Source organism: Macrosteles quadrilineatus, unplaced genomic scaffold (assembly GCF_028750875.1).
Source record: "Macrosteles quadrilineatus isolate MER2022 unplaced genomic scaffold, UCM_ALF_1.0 Scaffold_2__2_contigs__length_208266976, whole genome shotgun sequence".
Taxonomy (NCBI): Eukaryota; Metazoa; Arthropoda; class Insecta; order Hemiptera; family Cicadellidae; genus Macrosteles; species Macrosteles quadrilineatus.
In genome coordinates this window covers 162,088,536-162,111,442 of record NW_026542595.1, presented here as the reverse complement: position 1 = coordinate 162,111,442, position 22,907 = coordinate 162,088,536, and the positions used below count along the sequence as shown (strand labels likewise).

The following is a 22,907-nucleotide window of genomic DNA, read 5'->3' as shown; positions in this document are numbered from 1 at the left end:
TTTTATGAGCTAAAAGATTCCAAACCTATCTAAATCTACACCTTTACCCACTTTATCTCTATGTAATACCAAACCCAAGCCAACATAGGCCACGTAAAAAAATGAAAGATGAAACTGTACATCCCCGTTGAGTGTTGAAGGACAGACAAGAGGGTGTGTGTACTTTTTTATACTTTCCCTGCATAAACGTTTCAATATCAATATTTTTGTAAACAACTTGCAACGTAAACATTTTAGTGACAGTTTGAAACCCAGCTATTAGTTAAAACAAATGACATTGAAAGACACTTAAAACAATAGAGTCGGCTGCTAGACTAAAAAAAAATTAAATCAGCCCAATTCTAAAAAGCTGAAATCCCAAACTAAAATTATGGCTTTCACATTTCCTTCCCTCAAAAATTATCTTTATTTCAATACAAAAATCATGAAAATCCGTCAAGTGGTTGATTTAGAATATTGAGATAAAAAAACCTCTTTCACAATTTAATATACAAGATATAACATTTAGAACAGGTGAGCAATAAATTGTATACTAACAATAATCTATTAACCTTAACCTCACTGAAGAAGTATCACCAGCTATTTGTTCAACGAACACTACATACTGTCTGATTCTGTGCTTAGAGGACTCTTCTACACAGTTTAACACTGATAACACAAGTGACAATCTATTGTTAACGTTTGATAAGATTTGTTTATCTCATCCTTATGTTGGTGTGGTGACTAACACTCTCCAATAGATAGATTTGTTTGATCACTAAACATCATAGGCCTACACTCAAGCAATAAAACATGTCAATAACTTGATAACAGAAGAAGATCAACAACTCTAAGCAAAAATAAGTGATTTTTCTAATAAATATGTACATCATAACTTACTAACAGGCTAAGTACTCTCACTCTCATCAAACTAAAATAATTTTAACAATCTACCGGTCGGTACTAAATATTGTGTCCCTAAGGGCAATTCAAATTTCCATTAAAAGAATGAGGGGCTGAGGGGGCGCCGCGCTGCGGCTATTTGTATTGACATTATAGTATTTAAATATACGAATGCGACTTTTACAGGGGGGGAGCGGGCGCCACAACCACATTTGCTCCAGGCGCCACTAGGGACGGCCCTGTATCCAGACCTTTAAATAAAATGTTAGTTATAAATCAGGTTTTAAGAGTTGATGTAATAAGGTGAAGCATCTTAAATGTTCAACAAAATCACATCTGCACTGACATTTTTTAAACAGTCTATAGAGATTAATCCTATGACATGGTGGATATGAGCATGAGCTATTGATATCTTTTTTAAGTTATTGATTACTGACTCATTCCAAAATGTGACGTCTGGATTACCACATTCATTATGCATGAAAATAAAGTGCTTACGTACCTACCAAAATTGCACACAAACGTCAAATTTCACAACAGACTTCAAATTTCTTAAGATAACTTACTTATATTAATTAAAATTTTACTGAAAACTTAAAAGTACAACAAAGGTTAATCAAATCTATTAAAAAAACCACTTATGGCATATGCAAAAAAAAATACTTATCAGAATTCCATTCAGGGTACCGTACAGTTCCACAGAGGACACGTAGTATATTATCGGGTAAAAACGATAAATATTAATATCCGATTCGATATATTGATTACTAAATTTATTTTTTCCCGATGTAAACATCAAATTGAGTTATAATTCTTGTTTACTTTTTGATTGATATTTAATAAATATAACAAAAAATATGAAAAGTAACAAAAAAAAGTAATAGCAAAAACACGAATTAAGTTAAGTTAATGATGAAGAAACAAAGAAATGTAAACTAAAAAACCAGTAACCACATAAAATCGAAAATTCATTGTTTCTTACATTTTTATTCTTACCTATCTAAGAAAATACTAAGGATAAATAGTAGCCTAGGCCTATATTTCGTACCTAGGGCCGAAAATGAGGTTTTGCCTGCTCGAACTTGAAACGATCGAGAGCTGCAAAACCATTTTGGTCCATGGTACTTACTTACTTTCCGTGTCCGGAAATCAGACTTTGTATACATGGTTGTACATGAATCGTGTCAAATAAATTAAAACTAATTCTTAAAACTATGATAAAGCCATTTTCTATTCATCTAAAGAGTATAAGGACAGGCCCATTAAATATTTCTTGAGAAGTCTTTTAAAATTTTTCGCACCAGAGGCAGAGGGCCCAGGCCCATTTACTAAAGCAGACCTGCTAGCCTAAGGGTTAAACTTAAGATTGGTCCTAAATCTTACCAGGGTTGGCCTTAAACTACAAGTTAAGTCATTAACTTAGTTAACTTATCTGATAGAAACTTTTAAGTTGGTGTTAACGTTTAGATCTACTTACCATAACCGGGGTCTGTTTTTAAACTCTCTTTAAAATATATTTGCCTAATAATTTGTGGAAAAAATCCAACACTCCAATGACTGATTTGATTTCGTTATAAGTGAACCAGTAAATGAAGAAACTACTGATGAATAAAATTAGGCCTAGTTACTGGAATCAGCTACAACTGGCCCGGGGAAGTACAGAGATGACAAACCAACACTCATGGTGGTTAGGTGGTTTAGAGAATCAGAGGAACTCTTCCTTCAGCCACTCACTAACTTAGTAACTTACTATAATTCACTGAGGTTTTTGTATCTGAATCTTGTATCATATATTTTCAACTGGCTGACTAATCTAATCAAATAATTTATGAATTTAGAGAAAACAGTGTCAACTTGAATACTTATTTATGTTCATACAAAACTAACAAAGACGAAAGATCTAGTAATTAGGAAAAATCATAAAGGCTTTTTCCGCTTCCGGCCAATTGGGTTTTGGAATAAAATGTAATCACGCTCTAAAAGAACCTGCTTTACAGTGAGGAATGAAATAAAATCAAGCATTTGGCTCTACCACTACGCCAAGAGTTTAATCAGTCAATGGTTTAATCCACACAAATTTTCAAATTGCATTCTATATAAATTTTCAAAAGTAGTATTTACTAACAATACCTAATGTTATAGTATGACACAGCATTGATTATATTACTTCATAGTATTCTCAGAGGTACCCATCCCCCAAATTCAGGGGCACAAGTCGCCCCATTTTATACTGCCCCTTTCCCCAATCCGCTCAAAAAAAGGAAAAAACTTTACTAGTTAAGGAGTTTCCAAAGTAAATATATGTACTCACCATTGGCTCGCTGGATGCTCCGCCCCCAGGCCCCCATTGTGGGTTGGTGGCTTATTAGATTACTTACACATCCTCGGAAATCTTCAAGTCTAGCACGTTTCTAAACGGTTCAGTCAGAATACCAAAGTAAGCTAGGTACTTTGTAGAAGTGGGTAAACGTGATTTAGACCGATGCACCTGTAATAATAACATTAGGGGGATTCAATATGTCGGGGGGGGGGAGGGGGTTATTATTGTAAAATGCCACTTTTCAAAAAGGGCGCATGCAAGACCTACAATCGTGCCAAATTTCAGATCTCCAGCTAATCTAGAAGTGGATAAACATGATTTAGACCGATGCACCTGTATGCATAACATTGGGGGGTAGTCGATATTTCTGGGGGAATGATTTTGTTTGTATCGTATTTTACTCTGCTGACGTTATTTAACATTCTGTGCGAGTAGCACTTAAACTGATAAGCATGATCATAAAAGTGTATCTTATTTTTGTTTAATTGCATACTTTACATTTACAGAGTTCTTATTATTTCAGCGATCAAATGTCAATGGTTGGTAAAAAAATGTGTTTTCGTAAATTATCAAATGCGTCTAACATTCACGTCATTACTTGACGTTCACGAGAATGTCTTTTTAACCAATGGGTCTAAAACCAATTAACCACAACCGAGCAAGTCTATATTGGTTTCCCGGTACCGTATTGTAATCAACGAGCACAATCACGGCCGCCTTTAACTCCAGGCTGCGGCCTCCGAACTGGCAACGTCGCAAGTGGTGTTGTAACAGCTGTTTATTTTGACAGCAGCTAATGGTATTTGTGTATTTACGAAAGCTTGGTTAATGGTTACTGGACTCTTGCATTATATTTAAGGGTTATGACAATATTGACTCCACTTTAAAAGTACAAAAATTGATTTTCTATTTAAATATTGTTTTTGTTTTCAATCCTATATGTTTTATTTTCAATCTTTCAATAAATTTATGTTCATACATTTTAATTTTAATGAATAAAACGCGAAATAATAAGCTGGTGTCACCTGTCTGTCATGTTATCTTATGGGACGTCTGGCGCTAGACAACACCACTTGCGACGTTGCCAATTCTACCAGGCCACGGCCTGTAGTTAAAGGTACGGCCGTGGCACAATATTAAGTTGTTATATGTGTTTGCTGATTATAATAATTTAAATTGTTGAAAACGACTGTTTTCGCAGGAGTAGTCTATACGGGATAGTATGTAAAGCTTTTTTTTAATATGCTTAAAACTTAAAGTCATTTACATTTTACACGTGACCTCTAGTCGCCGCTGCCTCGCTACCAAAAGTTTAACATGTCCGACTTCGCCAGCCGCTGACAAATACTCGCCGGCTGGCGGCACCAGTTTTGTGGTCACAATAAGCTGACAGTAGCGTAGCGGCTTCTTTTAATTCGCCGCTGATGCCAGCCTAGTGTGACCACTGAGCTATAATTCTAACTGGAGGTAGCACTGAATGTCAAAGATGCGTGTCGCCAGCCGCCATGTTTGCGTGAGGCGGATGTCATAAGAAGCCATGTTATTGCTATGACAAAAAAACTCACTGCTATACCAACCTAGTTATAAGAAGCCATGTTATTGCTATGATAAGAAAATCCACTGCTATACCAACCTAACAAAATCAGCGACACGCTTTTGACAGACTTCTGACATGGCAGTGCTACCTCCAGTTATAATTTTAGCTCAGTGAGTAGAGGTGCTCTGACCCGTGCTTAACCTGAAGGAAAAAAACCCAAATGAAAAGGTTATATGTAAAATATTGAACCACGCGGCTGCATTGTTCATACCGAGCAAGGCCGGCCAATTTTGTTTTGTCAAACAAGAAAAGAAAAAAAACACTTGCTCACTATTAGTAACACTAACATAACAAAAAACATAACCTTACAAAACTGAACTGAGGCCGAAGCTATTTTTATCAGTGAGTGAGCCGGTGTTTTTAAATATTGTAAATAAATAAAACTTAAGTTATTCTAACTTTCTCTGATTTATCGAATAAGTTAGTTAGATTTTATCATACGCATTAATCTGTAACACAATTTGAATTGTTTAGCCCTCTCCTAGGCAAAAAAGCAAGCGATAACTTAGTGTGATCTTTGTGAAGTTGTGGCAAAGTATTTGCCAATAATTATTCAAACGTAACTTATTTTGTGATTTGTTTCAACATGACATCCTCAGAAGATATTCACAAAATGTTTACTAGCGATCCAATACATTTCAAATCACTAGTTAATAATCTAGTTGAAGTTGAGACAAAAGGCGGTCCATTATCTACGGGCATCTTGTTCACCATTGATCCTGTATCAGAAACGTAAGTAACTTTGGACCCTACTAGGAAGGAGTATGTTAGGCCAGGCGCACACAGGCGATTTTGAGTCTAGTAACAGTTGCCTGACTAAAATTTTCACCATTGTTTTAAACTGGAGTGTGCACACCAAGGAAACAGTCTAGGGACAGTCGCGCAACTGTTGCATTGCAATCGATGTTCCCGGACCCAATTTGCCAGAGACAGCTCTGCGACTCAATTGTCGCGGGACTGTCGCTGTCGCTCAAGGTTTGGTATCCATTGTAACAAGTGTAGACGCACACACATGCGACTAAATTGTCGCTGTGTCGCTCAGTCTCACCATAGATAAAACAATGTTTTATCTATGGTCTCACCGCAGGAATTCAGCTACCGGTACTCGTGGCCAGAACTGTCACTAGTGTTTGCTCTACTCTTTTTGTTGTGTCAAGTTTTTAGATAATTATACTTAAATATGAGTGTCTGTGATGAGGATGTCGAACAATTAATTGATGAAGTTGAGAAGAGGCCGCCATTATATTTAAAGTCATTGAAAGACTATTCGGATATTAATTTGAAGAAGAATTTGAGGGATGAAGTGCCCGGCAGTTACTAAAGATTGGAACAACCTAACACAATAGGATTTAAAATCAAACAGCAGATTGTGAAGTACACAGCAAACTTTTTACTTTTGAGTCACTGAATTCAACTCCTTCATCGATAGGTCGAAAGAAAATGCGCCATTTAGTAGGGCATAGCTAAAATTCAGAAAGCACATTCCACCATTCTTTGTGCTTGACAGTGCCTGTAGTTGAAAACTTGTTTCACGACTAAAAAGTTGCCTGTGTGCGCACTCCAGCTCAACTGTCGCTACACTCAAAAGTCGCCTGTGTGCGCCTGGCCTTAGGTTATAGGGGTAACATACAGTTTCTTAACTGGGCTACGCTAACTTAATATTGATTGCCAATATCAACTAATAATCAACTAGGCCTATATTAACCTAGCATAATTAATTAACCAAACTTGCTGATAATGAAAAGATCGAATGAAGGTTTATTTCAATCGAATCTTTATTTTCAATGGATACCGGTACCTAACTTATTAGCGTAAACCAGTTGTTTACCCTTAGAACCGTTTAGTTTTCAAGCAAACATAAGTTAAAATAAAGCAATTGTTTTTTAACTTTTATCTCAAATTTACTGCCAGGAAATTTATATATATATATAGGTAGCCTAACTATACCATTTAATTTTTCAGGGTTGTTCTTCTTACCCAGACAGGAGAAAGTTTGAAGGTAAATTTAATACCCTCACACAATGTTAAGAACATCAAGGTCGTCGAGGCTACAAATGTTGCAAAGATCCCAGACAATCTTTTCAAGGAGGACTGGGCCAAACACATGAGTGAAGAAGAGATTGAAAAGAAAAGACATGCTTTGAAAGATTGGCTGACAAAGAACACAATTCCAATTGTTGAGAGTGATAAACTTTTGAAGCTAGAAGATGTCTTGACTATTGAACCACCTTATGGACCTGACCAATGCTCGTCTAACAATGAAATCGTATTAAGCAAAATTCAAGAGTTGATAAAGTCAATGCCTGTGTAAAAAAGTATTATCACACGAAACCTGAGCAATAAGAAAAGACTCATATTTGAGAAGCTAATGTTTAAAAGGAAGGTTTAAAAAGTTTTCTGTGAAATTGTGTTGTGCAAATATATTACATCTTGGTTTATACGTAAACAATTGTTTTCCTTGATTTACGTTCGTTATAAAATTAAGTAGGTCTACAGTTATAGGTCTAGTATTTTAAAACAGCAAATTTTAAAGAAGTGAAGAATAGTACATTCTAATTCTGCTCCTTTTTAATGGGAACAATTTGTTTTTCCTTTGAAAATCTATATATCTAATTCCGTAAGCCGAAAATTTTACAATGAAATTGTGAGCGAATGGGAGGCCGTAGAAAGCTGGGAGGGGTCTCATTTTAAAGGTCTGAGCATGAAATTTTGGGGAAAATTATTCATTTTTCTTAATTATGCACCAAGAGGTTGCTACGGAATAAAATATTTCACATTTAAATAGCATGGGAATCTAATTTTATGTATTTTTATTTAGTGTAAACACAGCTGTGATTGAAAAAATTATAACCACACCTGAATGTGCATGATTTTGTTATTGTAAAATTGATAGTGAAGTAGTAAATATAATTGGAAAATGTTCCTTAGTTGTATTATGATTAGAAAGTTTATATTATAAAGACACCGTATGCTCTTTGAAATTTTTATTTTAAACAGAGCAGACATCAAATTGCATTATGCAGGTACCGTATGTAATAAGTATTATACATATTATAATATATATATAAAAATGTTAAACGATAATTTAAGGTAGGGTAACCAATGACGCTGTACAAAATAATTACTAGAAAATTAATAAACATATATATATAGGGGCTATTGACCCTACAAGCCACTAGTATATCTTAATGCAGCTAATTAGAAAAAAAAAAAATAATCAGCATAACTTAGAATAAAATAATTAGGCTACCAGAGAAGAGTAGGGATACAGAGGTTCCTGTGCAACTTTTGTACGCCTGATGCCCCTGTCCTTGAGCCCTTAACATACTCAGGTAGTATGGGCCGGTAGGCCTATACATGTAGACCAATATTTAACGCATAGGTACTTCATTAACTGGAACCCTACAACAACACAATCATTAGGCCTAAATAAGTTATTCAATTTCTGCAGCAAGGACTGATTGGGTTCCTACTGTAGGTAGTTTTAATCGGCGTATCTTAATCCTATATACTGTATTAATAGGCAAGGGTGTTTCTTGAAAAACCTTTTTTCTCAGCTCCTGTGCATTGCAGGGAAAATCTATACATACTGGTACTGTTATATGGGAAGGTATAAAGATATTTTCCTGTAGTTATGCAGAATCCCATATAAATTAAAATAGCCTAAAAGATAAGCATACAAATGAATTTAAATTTTTTTTTAAATCAACACGGGTCTTATGTATTGCCATGCTGGTGACGAAATAACAACAAAATAGGAAACAAAACAAAACAAATGGAAATAAATCCAATCATATGTTTTATTTACAGCGTGGGGTGATAATTAATAGAGAAAAGTCTGTACATTACATATTTTGGTATTTCCCTGTTAAAGGGAACGTTCATTATTATCGATGATTTTTTTTTATACAACCATAGATAAAACATACTCCCTTAGTAGATTTCTCATCCTTATGGAACAGCTGAAGACAATTTTATTGTTAGTTCTGTACCGTTTATTGTAGAGATCGTGTTTTGTTTACAATTTTTTTCCCGTTATTACAGCCATTTAAAACCTCGTTTAACCAAATTATACGATCTAATCATAAACAATAAATTGTCCCCTAGTTATTTAACCAAACAGTAAAGCACAAATCAAAAAATTAACCCTAAAATAATAGAAACAAAATTTCGTCGACACTAGCGCCCAGTGTGGCGCACATAAACTAGACATGAAAAACGAGCTTCAAAATTTACAATGGGATGAGAAGTCTACTTGTGTTGGTTAGTCTATGATACAACCTTTACGATACATTACAAATTGACAGCTGATCTTAAGGCTAAAATATAGTCTATTATATGGATTAAGAAATGAAATTCTTCTAAGCTAACCTAACATAACCAACCAAACTTGCTGTATCACTTAAAAATTCCGTTTGATAACAGAACAGGTGAGTGGAGAAAATTAAACAGAGTTTTTAAATGTTACAGCAAGTTTTGATAGGTTAGTTTAGAATAGTTTCATTTCAATATTTTTTTAAAATTATTGTTTGTTGAATCTGAACAATATTTATATAGGCTATCGTAGTTGTCAGCTGATATGTTTCAATTTGTTAATATCGATATATTGAGGAAAAAATCATCGATGATAATGAATGTTCCCTTTAACAGGAAAGTACCCATATTTTTTGTTGTGTTTTTTACTACTGGACGACCTCTTGTATTTTTAAATACCTACTTTTACAGTTTAAGTACTGCCTTTGACTAATATACAACTAGACATTCCATCCCCATGTTAAATTTATAGCCAGTTTTTTTTTAACCAAAATCGTCGTAGTTGATGTGATCCACCGACAGATTGTGCTGATCTAAATTACCGGTACTGATTTCTGTTGAATACACAATCTTTTTTACCAATTCAAACTAATGGAATGAAATATGGTGTGCTAGGAATGAAATATGGTGTGCTATAGCAACTGTTATGACCCATCAGCTTGGCCAGCAACAAAAAATAAGGTAGAAAAAACTGAAAAAAGAGTTTTAGTCGCTAGCGCATTCTGTGACTTGCTCACACAACGTTCTTTTTTTTTAGCAAAAATTGACTACAGCTGGTCCATATAGATGGGATGGGGGATGTCTATAATAAATACAAATTTAAGACTTAATAAAACAATTGTCTATAATTTGTATAGTTTGGCCGCGTAGAAAGCGACCTCCTCCAGCATTGGTTTAGCATTAGCGCGCAGGTCGCTTTCTAAGCGGCTGAACTATAGTGTCATTGGTGTCTCTTTGGGCATGTAACACATTATGTTCAACATTTAAAATCTAGGTTTTATATGGTACAAACATGTTTTTAGTTGATTACTCAAAAATTAAAAGAGATAGGCATAAGCAATGAATACATACCCTTTATATTCGTTGGCAATGAATACATACCCTTTATATTCGTTGGCAATGAATACATACCCTTTATATTCGTTGGCATAGGCCTAAGGTTTCTTATTTTCAAAATTAATTTTTTTTTGCTTAAATTTTGTTGTGATATTAAAGCAAATTTCCCAATAGGGAAGTAGTTACATACAGTAGGTGACAGGTAGACCTAATCCCAGGACCAATAATATTTTTTATTTTTTAATGTAGGCCCTACCTAAAGGAAAAAACACTATTCATTCACATTTTTATATAGTGTACATAGGCCTACCTAATTATATATCTATATAGGTATGCTAGTATATGGTAGGGACGTAGAAATGTAAAAAACAATCTGTATAGATGTACATACAGTGCTCGATTTGTAAAATAATGAGGTGACAGAACTGTAACCTGTTTAATATGATTAGTATCTATTTACGTACTTATTTATACCAATATTTTTAACTTTCCGAAAGAGAGGTGCCGGAACGCTGTTCCACCGCAAACCAAGAACTCAACCGGCTATACAGTGTTATGTGATATATATCTATACATTTATATTTAGCAATAAAAAAAAAGTAATTTGGTTTGGTTTTTTGCCTTTTCTTTCTTGTTCTCTGGTGAAGAAGTAACAATGAATCTATATCAGCACTCCTGAAATGGCGCGTTTTATCCAGTTTTGTACGTTACCAGTCATATTAAATTTATAAAGAGTAATTACAAGAATGAAATCTGGGGGAAAATACAAAAATAATGCAGATTTTCCCTGGTGAAGCAGTAACAATAAATCTAGATCAGCACCTGAATCTGACTCAGAACTCAAATCCTAATATTAACAACATGCTCACACAAGAAACTGTATCACTCAGATACGGGAACTGTTCAACACTGCTTCCCAATATGCGATGTTAACTGTGTAATGCAAACTTTTTACCCAATGCTGCTCTGTGCTGTGCTGCACTGCTCGGACCGTGCCGCACAGCTCAATATGAGCCTGGGCTAACAAGTGTGGGACTTTGGGTTCCAATAGTGGTGTGTGACCAAGGAAATAACAATGTTAAAGCAATGCATTCTCTCAATTCTTAACAAGGACTCACCATCTTTCATCAATGATGGAAACAAGATCTTTATTCGTGACACTCCTAACCATATGAAATGTGTAAGAAATAACTTGTTCTGCTATGACATACCCTTGAAAGAAGATAAGAGTATCATGGAAACACATTAAATCAGTAGCCTATACACAATTGAGGTGTGATCAAATAAAGCCCAAGCTCTGGTAAAATTATTAGGATAACATATCTTACCTAACCCCTTCGAACGAAATGAAGGTGAAATTTACCACTGACAATTTTCAGTCGCAGTGTGAAAGCTGCAATGAACACTGCCATCATAATAAAAGAGCTTCCAGCATAAATAACTTAAATAAGTATTAAAAATGTAGACAAAATTAAGTATTTTAATCCGTGATTAAATTTGGTTTTAAGTTATCTTATTAACCTTGCAGTCAAAGATCAAGTGGAGCTACCAAAAACATTGACTTTTTCCCATTAGCCAGCAAAAATGCCACAATTTGCAACTTTTTATAAATTGTAAATAAACATCTCTTCTTTACATCAACGAGTTTTCAGTTTCCAATTAATGCAAATGCCTAAAAAATAGGCACTCTGTAAGTCCCGAGAATTTTTTGTGTTCTATATCAGTTCTGTATTTCAATTCATATTCAGCATGTCCTGTATAGATGGGCGCACTTGGCATAGAAAAATGACCCGCTGCATGGAAGATCTGTAGAGTGATTGTAATTGGAAGATCTCATTTGCCTGATCTTTCAGCCTCAATAAACTGTGAACTATGTTAAACTGTTTTGAGTGTTTTATTTTGTTTTCATGTGAAAGTATTGTACCCGAAGCTTAGCTTAAATGTTTATGTATAAACTTTTGACAGCTTTGGGAAGATTAGTTTTGCTGTTGAAGGTCTGTTTTTTGGCATGTAAGCCTACATTTATTAAAACGAGTTCGCGAAGCATGATCAGGCCATGGGAACGGTTGCTTTATGGGGATTTTTGTTAAGAACAGTTTTTTTTGTATTTTTGTCCCTCAATTCAAAAGATACAATTTTACAATGTATCTTTAAAACATTTGGAGAGCTTAAAAACAAATAATTTAGTACAGTAGACTACATAAAAATGTTTTTTAGAGTTATTGGTTACGGAGAAAAAAAAATGCAAATTAAAAATTCCCATGTTATTCTAATAGCAAAGATTTTTAATTATTGTTTTTTCCTTATTTATAGATACATTTTTATAAAATTGGGTAAATTAATTTGTTTCTTATCATACTATTATTATTTTATTAAAAAATATACTATATTACCCTCCCTGTAGCAGCAAACCTAGGTACTAGTTAATTATTATTCTTAATATTATTTAATAGGTTTGTGAAAATCAAATCAAGCAAATGGAAATTTGCTTAGTATGCAGGTTTGCTGAGGTGGGGGTATTTTTATTCATACTTTCATTTATCTAATTAATACGCTACGAGTACATGAAACTTTGTCGGTTGAACTCCTCCGCCATTTCTTAACCGATTTTATCCATTGACTTCTCATTGGAAAGAGCAATGAGACAAGTAGATGTGACAAGTAGATTTGCAAACTGGCCTTACATTTTTGAAAAAATCCCTTGGGCTCTGCGCCAGTGGCTTTGAAAGTTCCCATGTTATCCTTATGAAGAACATAATTGTTTACATTTTGATTAGCTGTATAATTTATTTGCTGTTATTTATTTTTCAATTCAATGAAATGCATTGAGTACATTTATTTACTATTTGAGTTTGTGTAAACATAACCCCCAAGACTATGATCGTGTTAGCATGGTTGTATCATAAATTTGTGTTTTTATCGTTGTTTTGTGTCGCTATGACGGATCGTTTTAGCATGATTATAATTTAAATTTGTGCATTCATCGTTGTTTTGTGTAGCTATAATTTGTTTATTTGTGGTTTTATAATGCCTCCGAAGCGACGACAACGAAACATAGACAGGAGGCGTAATCGTGATAACGACCGCAGCTACAGAACAGTGTGCTGCGTAATAACATAGATAAAAGGAGTACTTCTTTTAATCTATGGTAATAGGTTTAACTCATCACAGTCAGCACCTGACCCTGGACAAACTCAACTATTAGTTTACAAATTCGCCCTTTAACACTGCCCCCAAAACGACTTTTGGTTCTCAATTAGTCCTCTATCATGACCTGTGTTGCCTGTACAGCGAGGCATTTTAAGAAGGAGAAAACCGGCCAGAATGCTTTAGGTTTATCAACGAAGATAAATATGGTCTGAGTTACACACCAGTAATCTTTGAGTTGACTCTTTTAAACACATTGTAAATATGACTGTTATTCGTTTTGAAATAATTCCTGTAATACTTGGCAATTGCTCGAAGTCGAGCAACATGTACACTAGTTTTCTATTAATAGCAAATAAACTGGCATACTCTCTAAATCAATACGATGTTTGCTTCAAACAACTATATTGTGGAAATATCGAAAAAAATCACAATTTTTATACATCTTTGGAAAATTTATTTAATTTGAAGGTCTGTATTTTGACCGTTATTTACGCTACATACTTGCTGTTGGGCTTAAACTGTCACAAATTTATCCTCGTTTAATTATATAAAGTAATACTTTCAGTAAAATCAACTGTTCGCGAGATAGAGTGAAAACCCACAGGAATGGTCAGATTTTTGCTATTTCGTTAACAAGTGGCGCGCCCCGCGGCGCACGGTGGTATCTCGAGGTGGATAGCTTTGATTTCATGTTATGAACCCACACTAACAACATATCCAAAAATTAGAACTACCGGACCTTTTGCACAGCAACCCCCATTTTTTTGACACATTTACTGGACTATCTCTGCTTGAAACAAAACAGATTTCTATGTTAAAATAACTATCGGTCTCTACAATCTTACAATGGACTGTTTACAACAAGGTAATGATAAACTACGAAGTAATTTTGGATTTATTTATTGACAAAAATGTTTTAATAACAAAAAAAATTTCCAAAACAATGCAATATCAGGCTTGTATAGATCCTGCTGACACCTATGTAAAGTATGGAAAAATAAGATTTCCTAACATAAAATGTATTGAATCCAATTTTAATAAAAGTTTGACGGACAAAATTCGGTGTACTAAATTCACCCAGAAGAATTCATTCTCTAGAAAATACAGACAACTACTTTTTAAATTAAATTCCTCTGGCGATTTTATTTTATGGAAGTTTGATCAAAAACCTATTTTTGTACTCAAATTCATCCAGATAATTTCTCTAGGCAAAAACTTTTAACAAGTCAAATTTAACGTTTTTAGTTACCCTTTTTATAGAGAAGCCAAATAGGTTTTGCAATAAATAATGCTGCTTTTACATATTACAAATTGTGTTTACTAAGAAAATAGGGGCAATGTATTTGTTATATAAAAATATATTATTCTTTTCACCATGGAAGGCATTAATAAATACTAAATAGGTGTAAGTAAGGTTGATTTGCAAGTCCTGAAATGATATTCTGAAAGTGAACTAGCATTTCAGAACCAACCGGAACACAGATGCTACAATCTAAATCATGCATCGTTCCACAACAAGGAGAAAAATTAGAGGCAATACTATAATGAGATTCCAAAATTTAACTGGAAGTTGATCTTAAAATATTTCCAAGGAAAATTTAATATATTATAGTTTTTTTTTTTAGGATATAACTAACATGTTTTAGTTCACAGTATACTACATACAAAACATTCAAAAACTGTGGTAAGTAGCCTACTAATTTATGAAAAAAAAAACAAAAAAAAAACATTTAAGTAGGGACATATGACAGCTTTTTTAACAAAGATTCTGTAAAGCGAAAAAAAGCTCAAAGAAATAAGGTTTAGCAAACCATAGATAAGGCAAACAAGTCAATGGTGTTCTTTTGATTAATTTCTAAAATTTAAAACAATTTAACATTATTTAAAAATTAGGAGAACATGTTTAAGGGGTTTCCTTAGAAAAATTGGAAACTATTTGATTTTGAAATATTGCACTAATAGTATATTTCATCACTAGGGCGTAAAGTGACTCTTTTCCACCCGAGCTCAAGTTTTATGATCAAGGCAAAGCCGAGGTTAGGAAATGAGCTATAGCCAAGTAATGTCCTAAATTTTTCATCATATTACATCATGATTATTTAACAAACTAAGTTAAAACAATTTGGAAAACAAAAATATTTTTCATGTAAAGATAACCTCTCAAAATTAACGTAAAACTGGTTTTCAATTTTGCTGATACAAATAAGCAGCTGTAGTTAGCTATTCAATCATTTCGTCTATTACAATTCTGTTGGTGTGTAGTGTGTTCTGTTCGCCTCGATCGTAAAACTTTACGTTTTTCCAAATAAGTAATTAGTCACTTGTATTGAATTTTGAAATGGAATTAATTGTATTTTAACTTCACTAGCTGACTTGTTAAATAACTTAAACTGAATTTATGCTTAGAAAACTAAATTTTTAAAAGAGGAAATAATTAAACAACTTATAAATGTCTATAAAAAATACATGAATGCTTTAAAACCAAAATACTCACTTCAATGCATACTATTACAGATAAATAATAAGAAAATAATCAACTATGCTAGGGAGCTAAGGGTCTATGCTAAATATAATTACAATAAAATTTATGATAATCTAAAACAACTAACAAAGACACGATTAAATCAAGTCAATTAAACGATCACAGAAAGAAATATGATTTTATAACTCAACGGTATACTATAAAAATGTAAAACGTTAACATGGCATCATATCTTTTGACACATTAAACCTATGTACAAATTAATGAGACATTTCATAATGTTTGAATCGCAAATCAAACTAAATTAGCTGTATTTGTGCTGGACTTTTATAGGACGATAATTCACTAAAAAGTTTAAGCAATCAATTTTAAAGTTAACCAAATGGCAGTAATTCAGGGTAGGAACTACAAATAAATGACATTCAAAGTAAAGGCAACAGCTAACATATTTGAGACTTGATGCCAATTTTTTGCCAGCACTTTACAATAACCTCCCCTCTATTGTGCTGTCTAACTCTCTCTATGCCTAGTGTTTGCACACTAAAATAAGTAATAAGTATATCGCTAGAAAAATATGAAGACAACCATTGCTTCTGCTAGACTAGTTGGCTGAATCCACCCTGTCTTGGTTCATTGTGGGATTATTTCAGGGGATTTTTGTCCGGGGACTCGGGAGTTCTCAGAGAAACTTCAGAAGGGAGTGAAAGGGGAATCTTCATTTCTTCAGAGATGGAATTCTTGTGAAAGTTTCCGTTGTGGATGTCACGTGGAGCTCGTTTGCCAAAATGTCGCTCGATCCACTTCAACATGGTCAGAACAGAGTCGGTGCTCGGCAAACGGCGATCAGCGGCTGTCTTGACCACTTGCGAGGATGTCACTCGGAACGTAGCGGCCATACCTTTGAGTGCCTGTAAAGAAATTAAAAGTATCAATCTATTAGAAAAATAACGGTAAAGTACTTGGCTTCTGTGAATTCGGGCAAAAGAAACTCTTTGAATAGAAAATAATCAGAAGTCTGTGGTAAAGTTGGTGTGGTATGGTATACCTCTTTGTGATTGGTTTAGTGTGGATTTCTTCTCTGTAAAAATGTGGATAATTAGCCAACAATATTGGAATAAAAAAACAATGCTTGAGATAATTGGTAACGTTACTTACAAAAGGCAGATATTTACCTTCATAACATTTTTGTTTACTTAGGTATGAATGATCGCCTTTAGTAAAAAAGGGCAAAAAAAAAACAAAAAAAAAATAGCAAAAATGTTTGTGCTTTTTTAGCAAGCAAGGAATACTTTGATGCTTATTTATACACAAGATTCAAACCATCCTCCTGTAATATCTATACTGACTAACATAATGCTAAAACAAGTAGTCCCAATTATCAAAAAACAGATTCCACCAAAAATGTTGATTCTTGGACATAGGCATTTTATCTATATCTTAATGAGTACCTCTCTCTACATCACAAATTAAGAGTTTCACATTGAATTTACCTCCATGGCATCCTCATCGGTGGTGTCATCGCCAGCGTAGATGATGCGTATGCGCTCGCACCAGTCAAGGCCGAACGCCGTGCGGAGGATGTAGATAGAGGCTCGGCCCTTGTTCCACTGTACAGGTGGTTTAGCTTCTATGGCACAATGTGCCTGTCCTGCAGTGAAACCTGCAGCCTCGATAAGAGCCTGAACAGTAAAATATTTCATCTAAACATTAAGGAGTTAATAAAACTAGATGTAAAAGTAACTGGAAACTCAGACTGCGTAATAAAACATTTATCTGCGACTGTGTAAATATTACAAGATTTAAAATACCGGATGCGACAATTGTCTCTAACAATTGTGAAGGCACTATTATTGTGCCTTGCAATATTTGCAGGTGCTTTCTACCATCACGATAACGAGTCAAAACATTTTATTCAGCCAAAGCTAACAACAGATTGTCTTAGCTATGTCAAAAATAAAAGAAATAAAAATACACTTGTTACAATAATATCACAAAAAATAAAAACGGTCATAGCCCAGGTAAAAGGTTGGCTTATCCCGATTTTCTGACTTGGCGCTTATTCACTCTAGCTTATAGGCTAGGCTCCACTTGGCTCTGATTTGTTTATATCAGGACTGGAAACTTCAGAAACAAGTTAATTTTTTTTTAGAAAAAGCAATTAGATACAGGTATATAGAATATTCTTTCAGGGCCATATAATGACTGAATGAACTGAGACCCTTTCTCCCATTGTACACACGTCCAATATGTATCACGTAAGTTTATTTAGGGAGACTGGAATCACACACATCATGTTTGAACTTCAACCCTTAACTAATTGTTAACATTTTACTAACCTTGGCTTGTTTAACCATCTCGGGCCGCAGGTCCAGCGGTGTCTCCCGGTAGTGGAAAGTCAGCAGCGCTCCCTTGTTTTCTACCCAGGCACCTTCCTTGCAAACCTGACGTAAAATACTTGTTAACTCAAGAAATCATATAAACATAGAATAAGTTTAGCAATTATCTCATGGGACAGGGGTTTAAAATTTTTGCGTGATTGTAAATACAAGTAGCCCATTTGTTTTACTTTTAAAATTCATTCAAACTAGCATTTAATTCACTAAAAAACATCATCTTACCACACTCATACATCAAGCTAAATAAATAATTGAAGCAATGATCATGAATAACAAAGTTATTGTTGGTCCAAAATAAATCCTGCAATAACAAAAAATATATTATGATCTAGTTTACCTTCAACTGAGACCAGAAACAATTACATAATAATTTAACATTGTAGTTATGGACTTATCACTAAGTATTTCAACAAGAAAGAAAAAAACGAACAGCAACGATGAATTTACAATACACAGTATTCAAGTTTTTCACAAAACCTTTTGCAGATAATTTCTTTCTACAAGAAAGTTTAAAAATACTTTATTAAATGCGAATACTTTAAGTTGTTCAATATGTAAATAAATATATGGTTACGTCTCATGCTGCAAGTATACAGGTGACGAGTTAGTGTCTTAATGCCCAAAGCGTGCACCAAATGAAGTAGGAAAATTGTACTTGAATATTACTAGCAGTGTCACATTGTTAAAAGTGGTTCTTTGCACATGGTCCAATAGTTCTGACAATTTTACAATGTCCAATAACATTTGGTTTGGTTAGGTGAGACTAGTAATTTCATTTCACATTGATACATAAACACCGCAATCGATCAACCAGCATTTACCGAGAGTTCCTAACTACTTATGAGTACCTATGGGCACTTTGAAAATACAGTGGCATTTTACCTTGGACAGTTGCTAATGTCCAGTTTTGGACACAATGCCACAGCTCATATTTTAAAAGTATAATATACCCCGTTTCACAAGGTTATAAGGTTGAAAGAAATAGATTTTGTGAATCATGCACTAATCGATCCTTCTTCTGTACATCATGAAACTGCTTAATATTTCATTTTGGACCTTGTGAAACTTTGGCTTTTTAGTTTTTATCCAAACAATTTGATACTTAGACCCTTTGAATGTACCCTGTATAAAATACAATCATAAAATACACGTTATGAATAGCCAGCAGAAACATAAGTCAAAACTCAAAACAAACCATGCAACATTTGAAAAGCCAAGTCAAAAGGCAGGCATACACTAAATAAATGTTTAATGGTTTAACTTAATATTCTAATAGAAGATAAGACAATGAATCCAAAAATAACATCTTTTGATACATGTTGGTAAAAAAGTTGAAATAATTTAACCAAAACTATACATTTTAAAAGTAAAAATTACAGCCAAAATATAAATAAAAAAACAGAAGCAGAAAAGTTGTGAATGTTTATCACGAATCTGTAAAAGGTTATATAATAAAATGGTTCTGTTATACTTAAGTAATAACCATAGCCACAATATTTTACATTCTTTTACGATTGTTGTTCACCAGAGTTTATGCAGCATTTGCTAGCTAGCTGATGTTGTTTGCTCAGTCCATATCCATGCTAAGACAGCGTAAGTCAACGAAACGGGGCATTGTAAGGGTTAACTAGGCGATTTTACTGTGCAACAAAGTAGGGTCCAACCAATAAACTTTCCTGTAGCACAGGGTGGATTGAAAATGCTCATTTAATTTCCTGATCGCACCAGAAAACCAGTCAAAACAAACTGACCAAGCCATCATCAGAACCTAATTTGCCTTGGCTACAACTTTTACTTTCATAACCAGTCAATATTTCAATTTTTTATTTTATCTGCACTGTAAAAATCGCCTAGTACGTCATAAGGAAGAATGTGGAAGGTGCAAGTAGCGGTTATAGCTGCAGATGCGACTTCACAGTCTGCAATCTGACAATCGCATTGCAAGGTTCAACACGCTATCTCTGACCTGGTGAGGATCTGCAAGCTGACGTCGCCACTGCTACTGCCACAGAAACATGGAATTAGAGTAGTAAACAACCGAGTGAGAAGGAAAACCCAGACTGTGGTCAATCACTTGCCTCAAGCAGTCGTATACGTTTTGTTAATATAGTTCAGGTTGTGAATTAGAGGAGAGGATTAAACAAATTGGTATTTGTTTAAATTGAAAAATAAAACTCTACAGATTAACACTTGTAGTCAAAATATTGGAATTAAAATTTGGACAATTGGAAAGCACATTAAGTGAGAGTTAGGACTGGTTTATGCTGTACAACTAAAAAACCGTGAGCATTACACAAAACCTAAAGGATAGAAATGTTCCCAAGACACCAATAAGCACCCAAAATAAAACCAAGCCACAACATAAAGTAAAACAATAAAATGTTGAACGAGTAAAAAATATAAGGGAGTAAGTTACCTGGTCTTGCAAGTTTTTGAGCAAATTGCTGCACTTGTCTTGGTATTCAGCGGGCATCGGATGTACGAACCTGCTGCCATCTGGGTGAAGAATCTCTAGTCCGTGGTTACCAGCGTAAGTCAGACCTTCAATACCAACCTGTGCAACAACGGAGATAGATTATATTTGAGGATCACAGTTGGTAAATATGTACTACCAAATATACACTGGGCAGCTATTTTATACATTCCATGGTTATAGTGGTTACAGTGACTTCTAATGACACCTCTAGAAGTAGGGTACGGAATGGAGTGTCACCTGCAAAATTTGTTGAAAGGATGAAACAGCTGATTGGATTGGACAACAAAGCAACCTCACAGCCCTCCTCCCCGCATCCAGAAAGCAGCACGATTGATCTCTGCTCTACAATGTTTGACCCGGAAACACAATCAGCAGCGGACACTCCTCATGAGCTCCCACTTCACCTGACACCAGACATAAACTTGTCTGTTATCTCTGACACATCACCATGGCGAGGATGGTCGACACCAGAGCAACGTCCTGTCACTTACACATTGCACGGACAACCACAGAAAGATGAGATATGCCTGACTTCTACTAGTCCAGTATCTTCGCAATCACATCAGCAGCCCGTCCTAGCCCCTGGCGATCTCCAATACAGCGAGGCGGTGAAGTGTGTGTCAAGTGAAGTGGAAAAGCAGAGTAACCGTGCCAGTGAAAAGTGTAGTCTAAATGTAAATAGTTCTCATGTAAATAGTAGCTTTGATGTAAATAGTATAATTTCCAATAGTATTCTAATGAACGATCAAATCTGTAATCCTGACGTTGCACAGCTTCTCTCAAATGGCTTAAATAGTTTAAACTGCAATCGTTACAAAAAACTTCCAAACATATAAAACAACAAAATCCTACTAACGCATCAATGTTCCGTCAAAACAATAAAAGTAAAACAAACTGCAATCAAAATAGTAATAACGAAATTAGTATCCTACACCAAAATATCCAGCACCTACCCTCCAGACTAGACATGTTGTCTATCTTACTAGATGAAATTTCAGTGGATTTATTAGTACTGACAGAACATAAAATGAAAGAAAATTAAATAAATCGTTTGAATATAAAAAATATGACAGTTAAATCTTTTTATACTCGAAAATTAACATGTGGAGGTGGTGTATTAATTTTGGCCAGATCAGCACTCAAAGTAGAAACTCTTGAATTAACAGAAATAACGAGTTTGATTCAAGACAAAGAATTTGAGTGTTGTGTGGTTAAAGTACGAGCAGGAAAATATTCTTTTATTTTAGCTGGTATTTACAGAACTCCTAAATTGTGTTATGACAAAATATTTTTAGAAAAATTTGATTTACTATTGGAAATTTTAAATAGAAATTATAAAAACATAGTGGTTGTCGGAGATGTGAATATTGATGTGTTGGAGGAATCAAAAAATAACTAGGATGGTCTGCCGTTACACTTTAGACGCATAAATGAGCGAAGCATTATTTAAAGATTGTCAATGGCTAAAGCAGCTAACACCCTTCAATATGTTCCCTTTCAACAGATTCACTGTTTGTTTGCCCGATATTATTTCAATTCTAAAGAATGACAAATTTATCTGATAGTTTATGCTGCACCTTTGTAGTGAAACTGGCCATCCTGACCATTTGCTTGTACTTTGTAAATGGGCATAGCAGGATGTACTCGTGCAATCAACATTTGTTCTACAATCGTCAGGTCAGTTAATTCGTTCGGGACACTTGACACATCCATATTATTTAACACCGTGAATTTAGTTGCATTTGAACGACAACGCGAACAAATCGGTGATTGGTTTGAAGCTGTTGAAGTTGTTGGCGATGACAGTTAGTGCAAGTGTAACATTTTTGTGCATCTAATTCATGTTGGAATTGATTAGCTAACTGCCTATCATTATCAGCTTCTTCCGCCACTGCTTCATCTGGTTCTTCTTGTTCACGACGCCACTCTCTTAACAATATTTGCATTATCGGTGCGACGACCAATATTATGACGTGGCCTTTGAGGCATGCTCAAAACAAATATAGCAAAACTGTTACTTCCATTGATAAACTGTTACATTCCAACTTTAACCTATGATGAAAGTAAACATTGAAATGTAAACAAAACAGTTACAAACAATTATCATATGTTTATCTTATTTAATTGAAACGAGATAAACCCATATGTCATAAACCCAATACAATTTTTCTTTCAACTTACATTAAAATAACAAGCGAAATTGCGTGACCCGTAAAATAAAATCCAGAAGGAAA

The 22,907-nt window shown here is 34.4% G+C and overlaps 3 protein-coding genes across 4 annotated transcripts in view; 1 reads left to right on the top strand and 2 right to left on the bottom strand.

Moving 5' to 3' along the window:
- The window catches only part of LOC128986964 (uncharacterized), a 28,001-nt gene extending 18,478 nt beyond the window's left edge, over positions 1 to 9,523 (bottom strand). The window contains exon 1 of the mRNA XM_054407597.1: positions 9,517 to 9,523. The gene's annotated coding sequence lies outside the window, so the exon portion shown is untranslated. The remainder of the gene's footprint in view (positions 1 to 9,516) is intronic.
- LOC128986965 (gem-associated protein 6-like) lies at positions 5,093 to 7,237 on the top strand. Its single transcript, XM_054407598.1, has 2 exons — positions 5,093 to 5,531; positions 6,762 to 7,237. The coding sequence occupies exons 1-2, from the start codon at positions 5,386 to 5,388 to the stop codon at positions 7,108 to 7,110; spliced, it is 495 nt and encodes a 164-aa protein (XP_054263573.1). The 5' UTR covers positions 5,093 to 5,385; the 3' UTR covers positions 7,111 to 7,237.
- A 4,680-nt stretch (positions 9,524 to 14,203) lies between the features above and the next one.
- The window catches only part of LOC128988028 (uncharacterized), a 49,821-nt gene continuing 41,117 nt past the window's right edge, over positions 14,204 to 22,907 (bottom strand). The window contains exons 12-16 of one of the 2 annotated variants that reach the window (XM_054409202.1): positions 20,614 to 20,751; positions 20,164 to 20,196; positions 18,138 to 18,242; positions 17,292 to 17,480; positions 14,204 to 16,709 (exon numbers count right to left, since the gene is read on the bottom strand). In XM_054409202.1, the coding sequence (XP_054265177.1) occupies positions 16,443 to 16,709; positions 17,292 to 17,480; positions 18,138 to 18,242; positions 20,164 to 20,196; positions 20,614 to 20,751 (732 nt within the window). In that variant the 3' untranslated portion in view covers positions 14,204 to 16,442. The remainder of the gene's footprint in view (positions 16,710 to 17,291; positions 17,481 to 18,137; positions 18,243 to 20,163; positions 20,197 to 20,613; positions 20,752 to 22,907) is intronic. The other variant, XM_054409203.1, reaches the window with a different exon arrangement.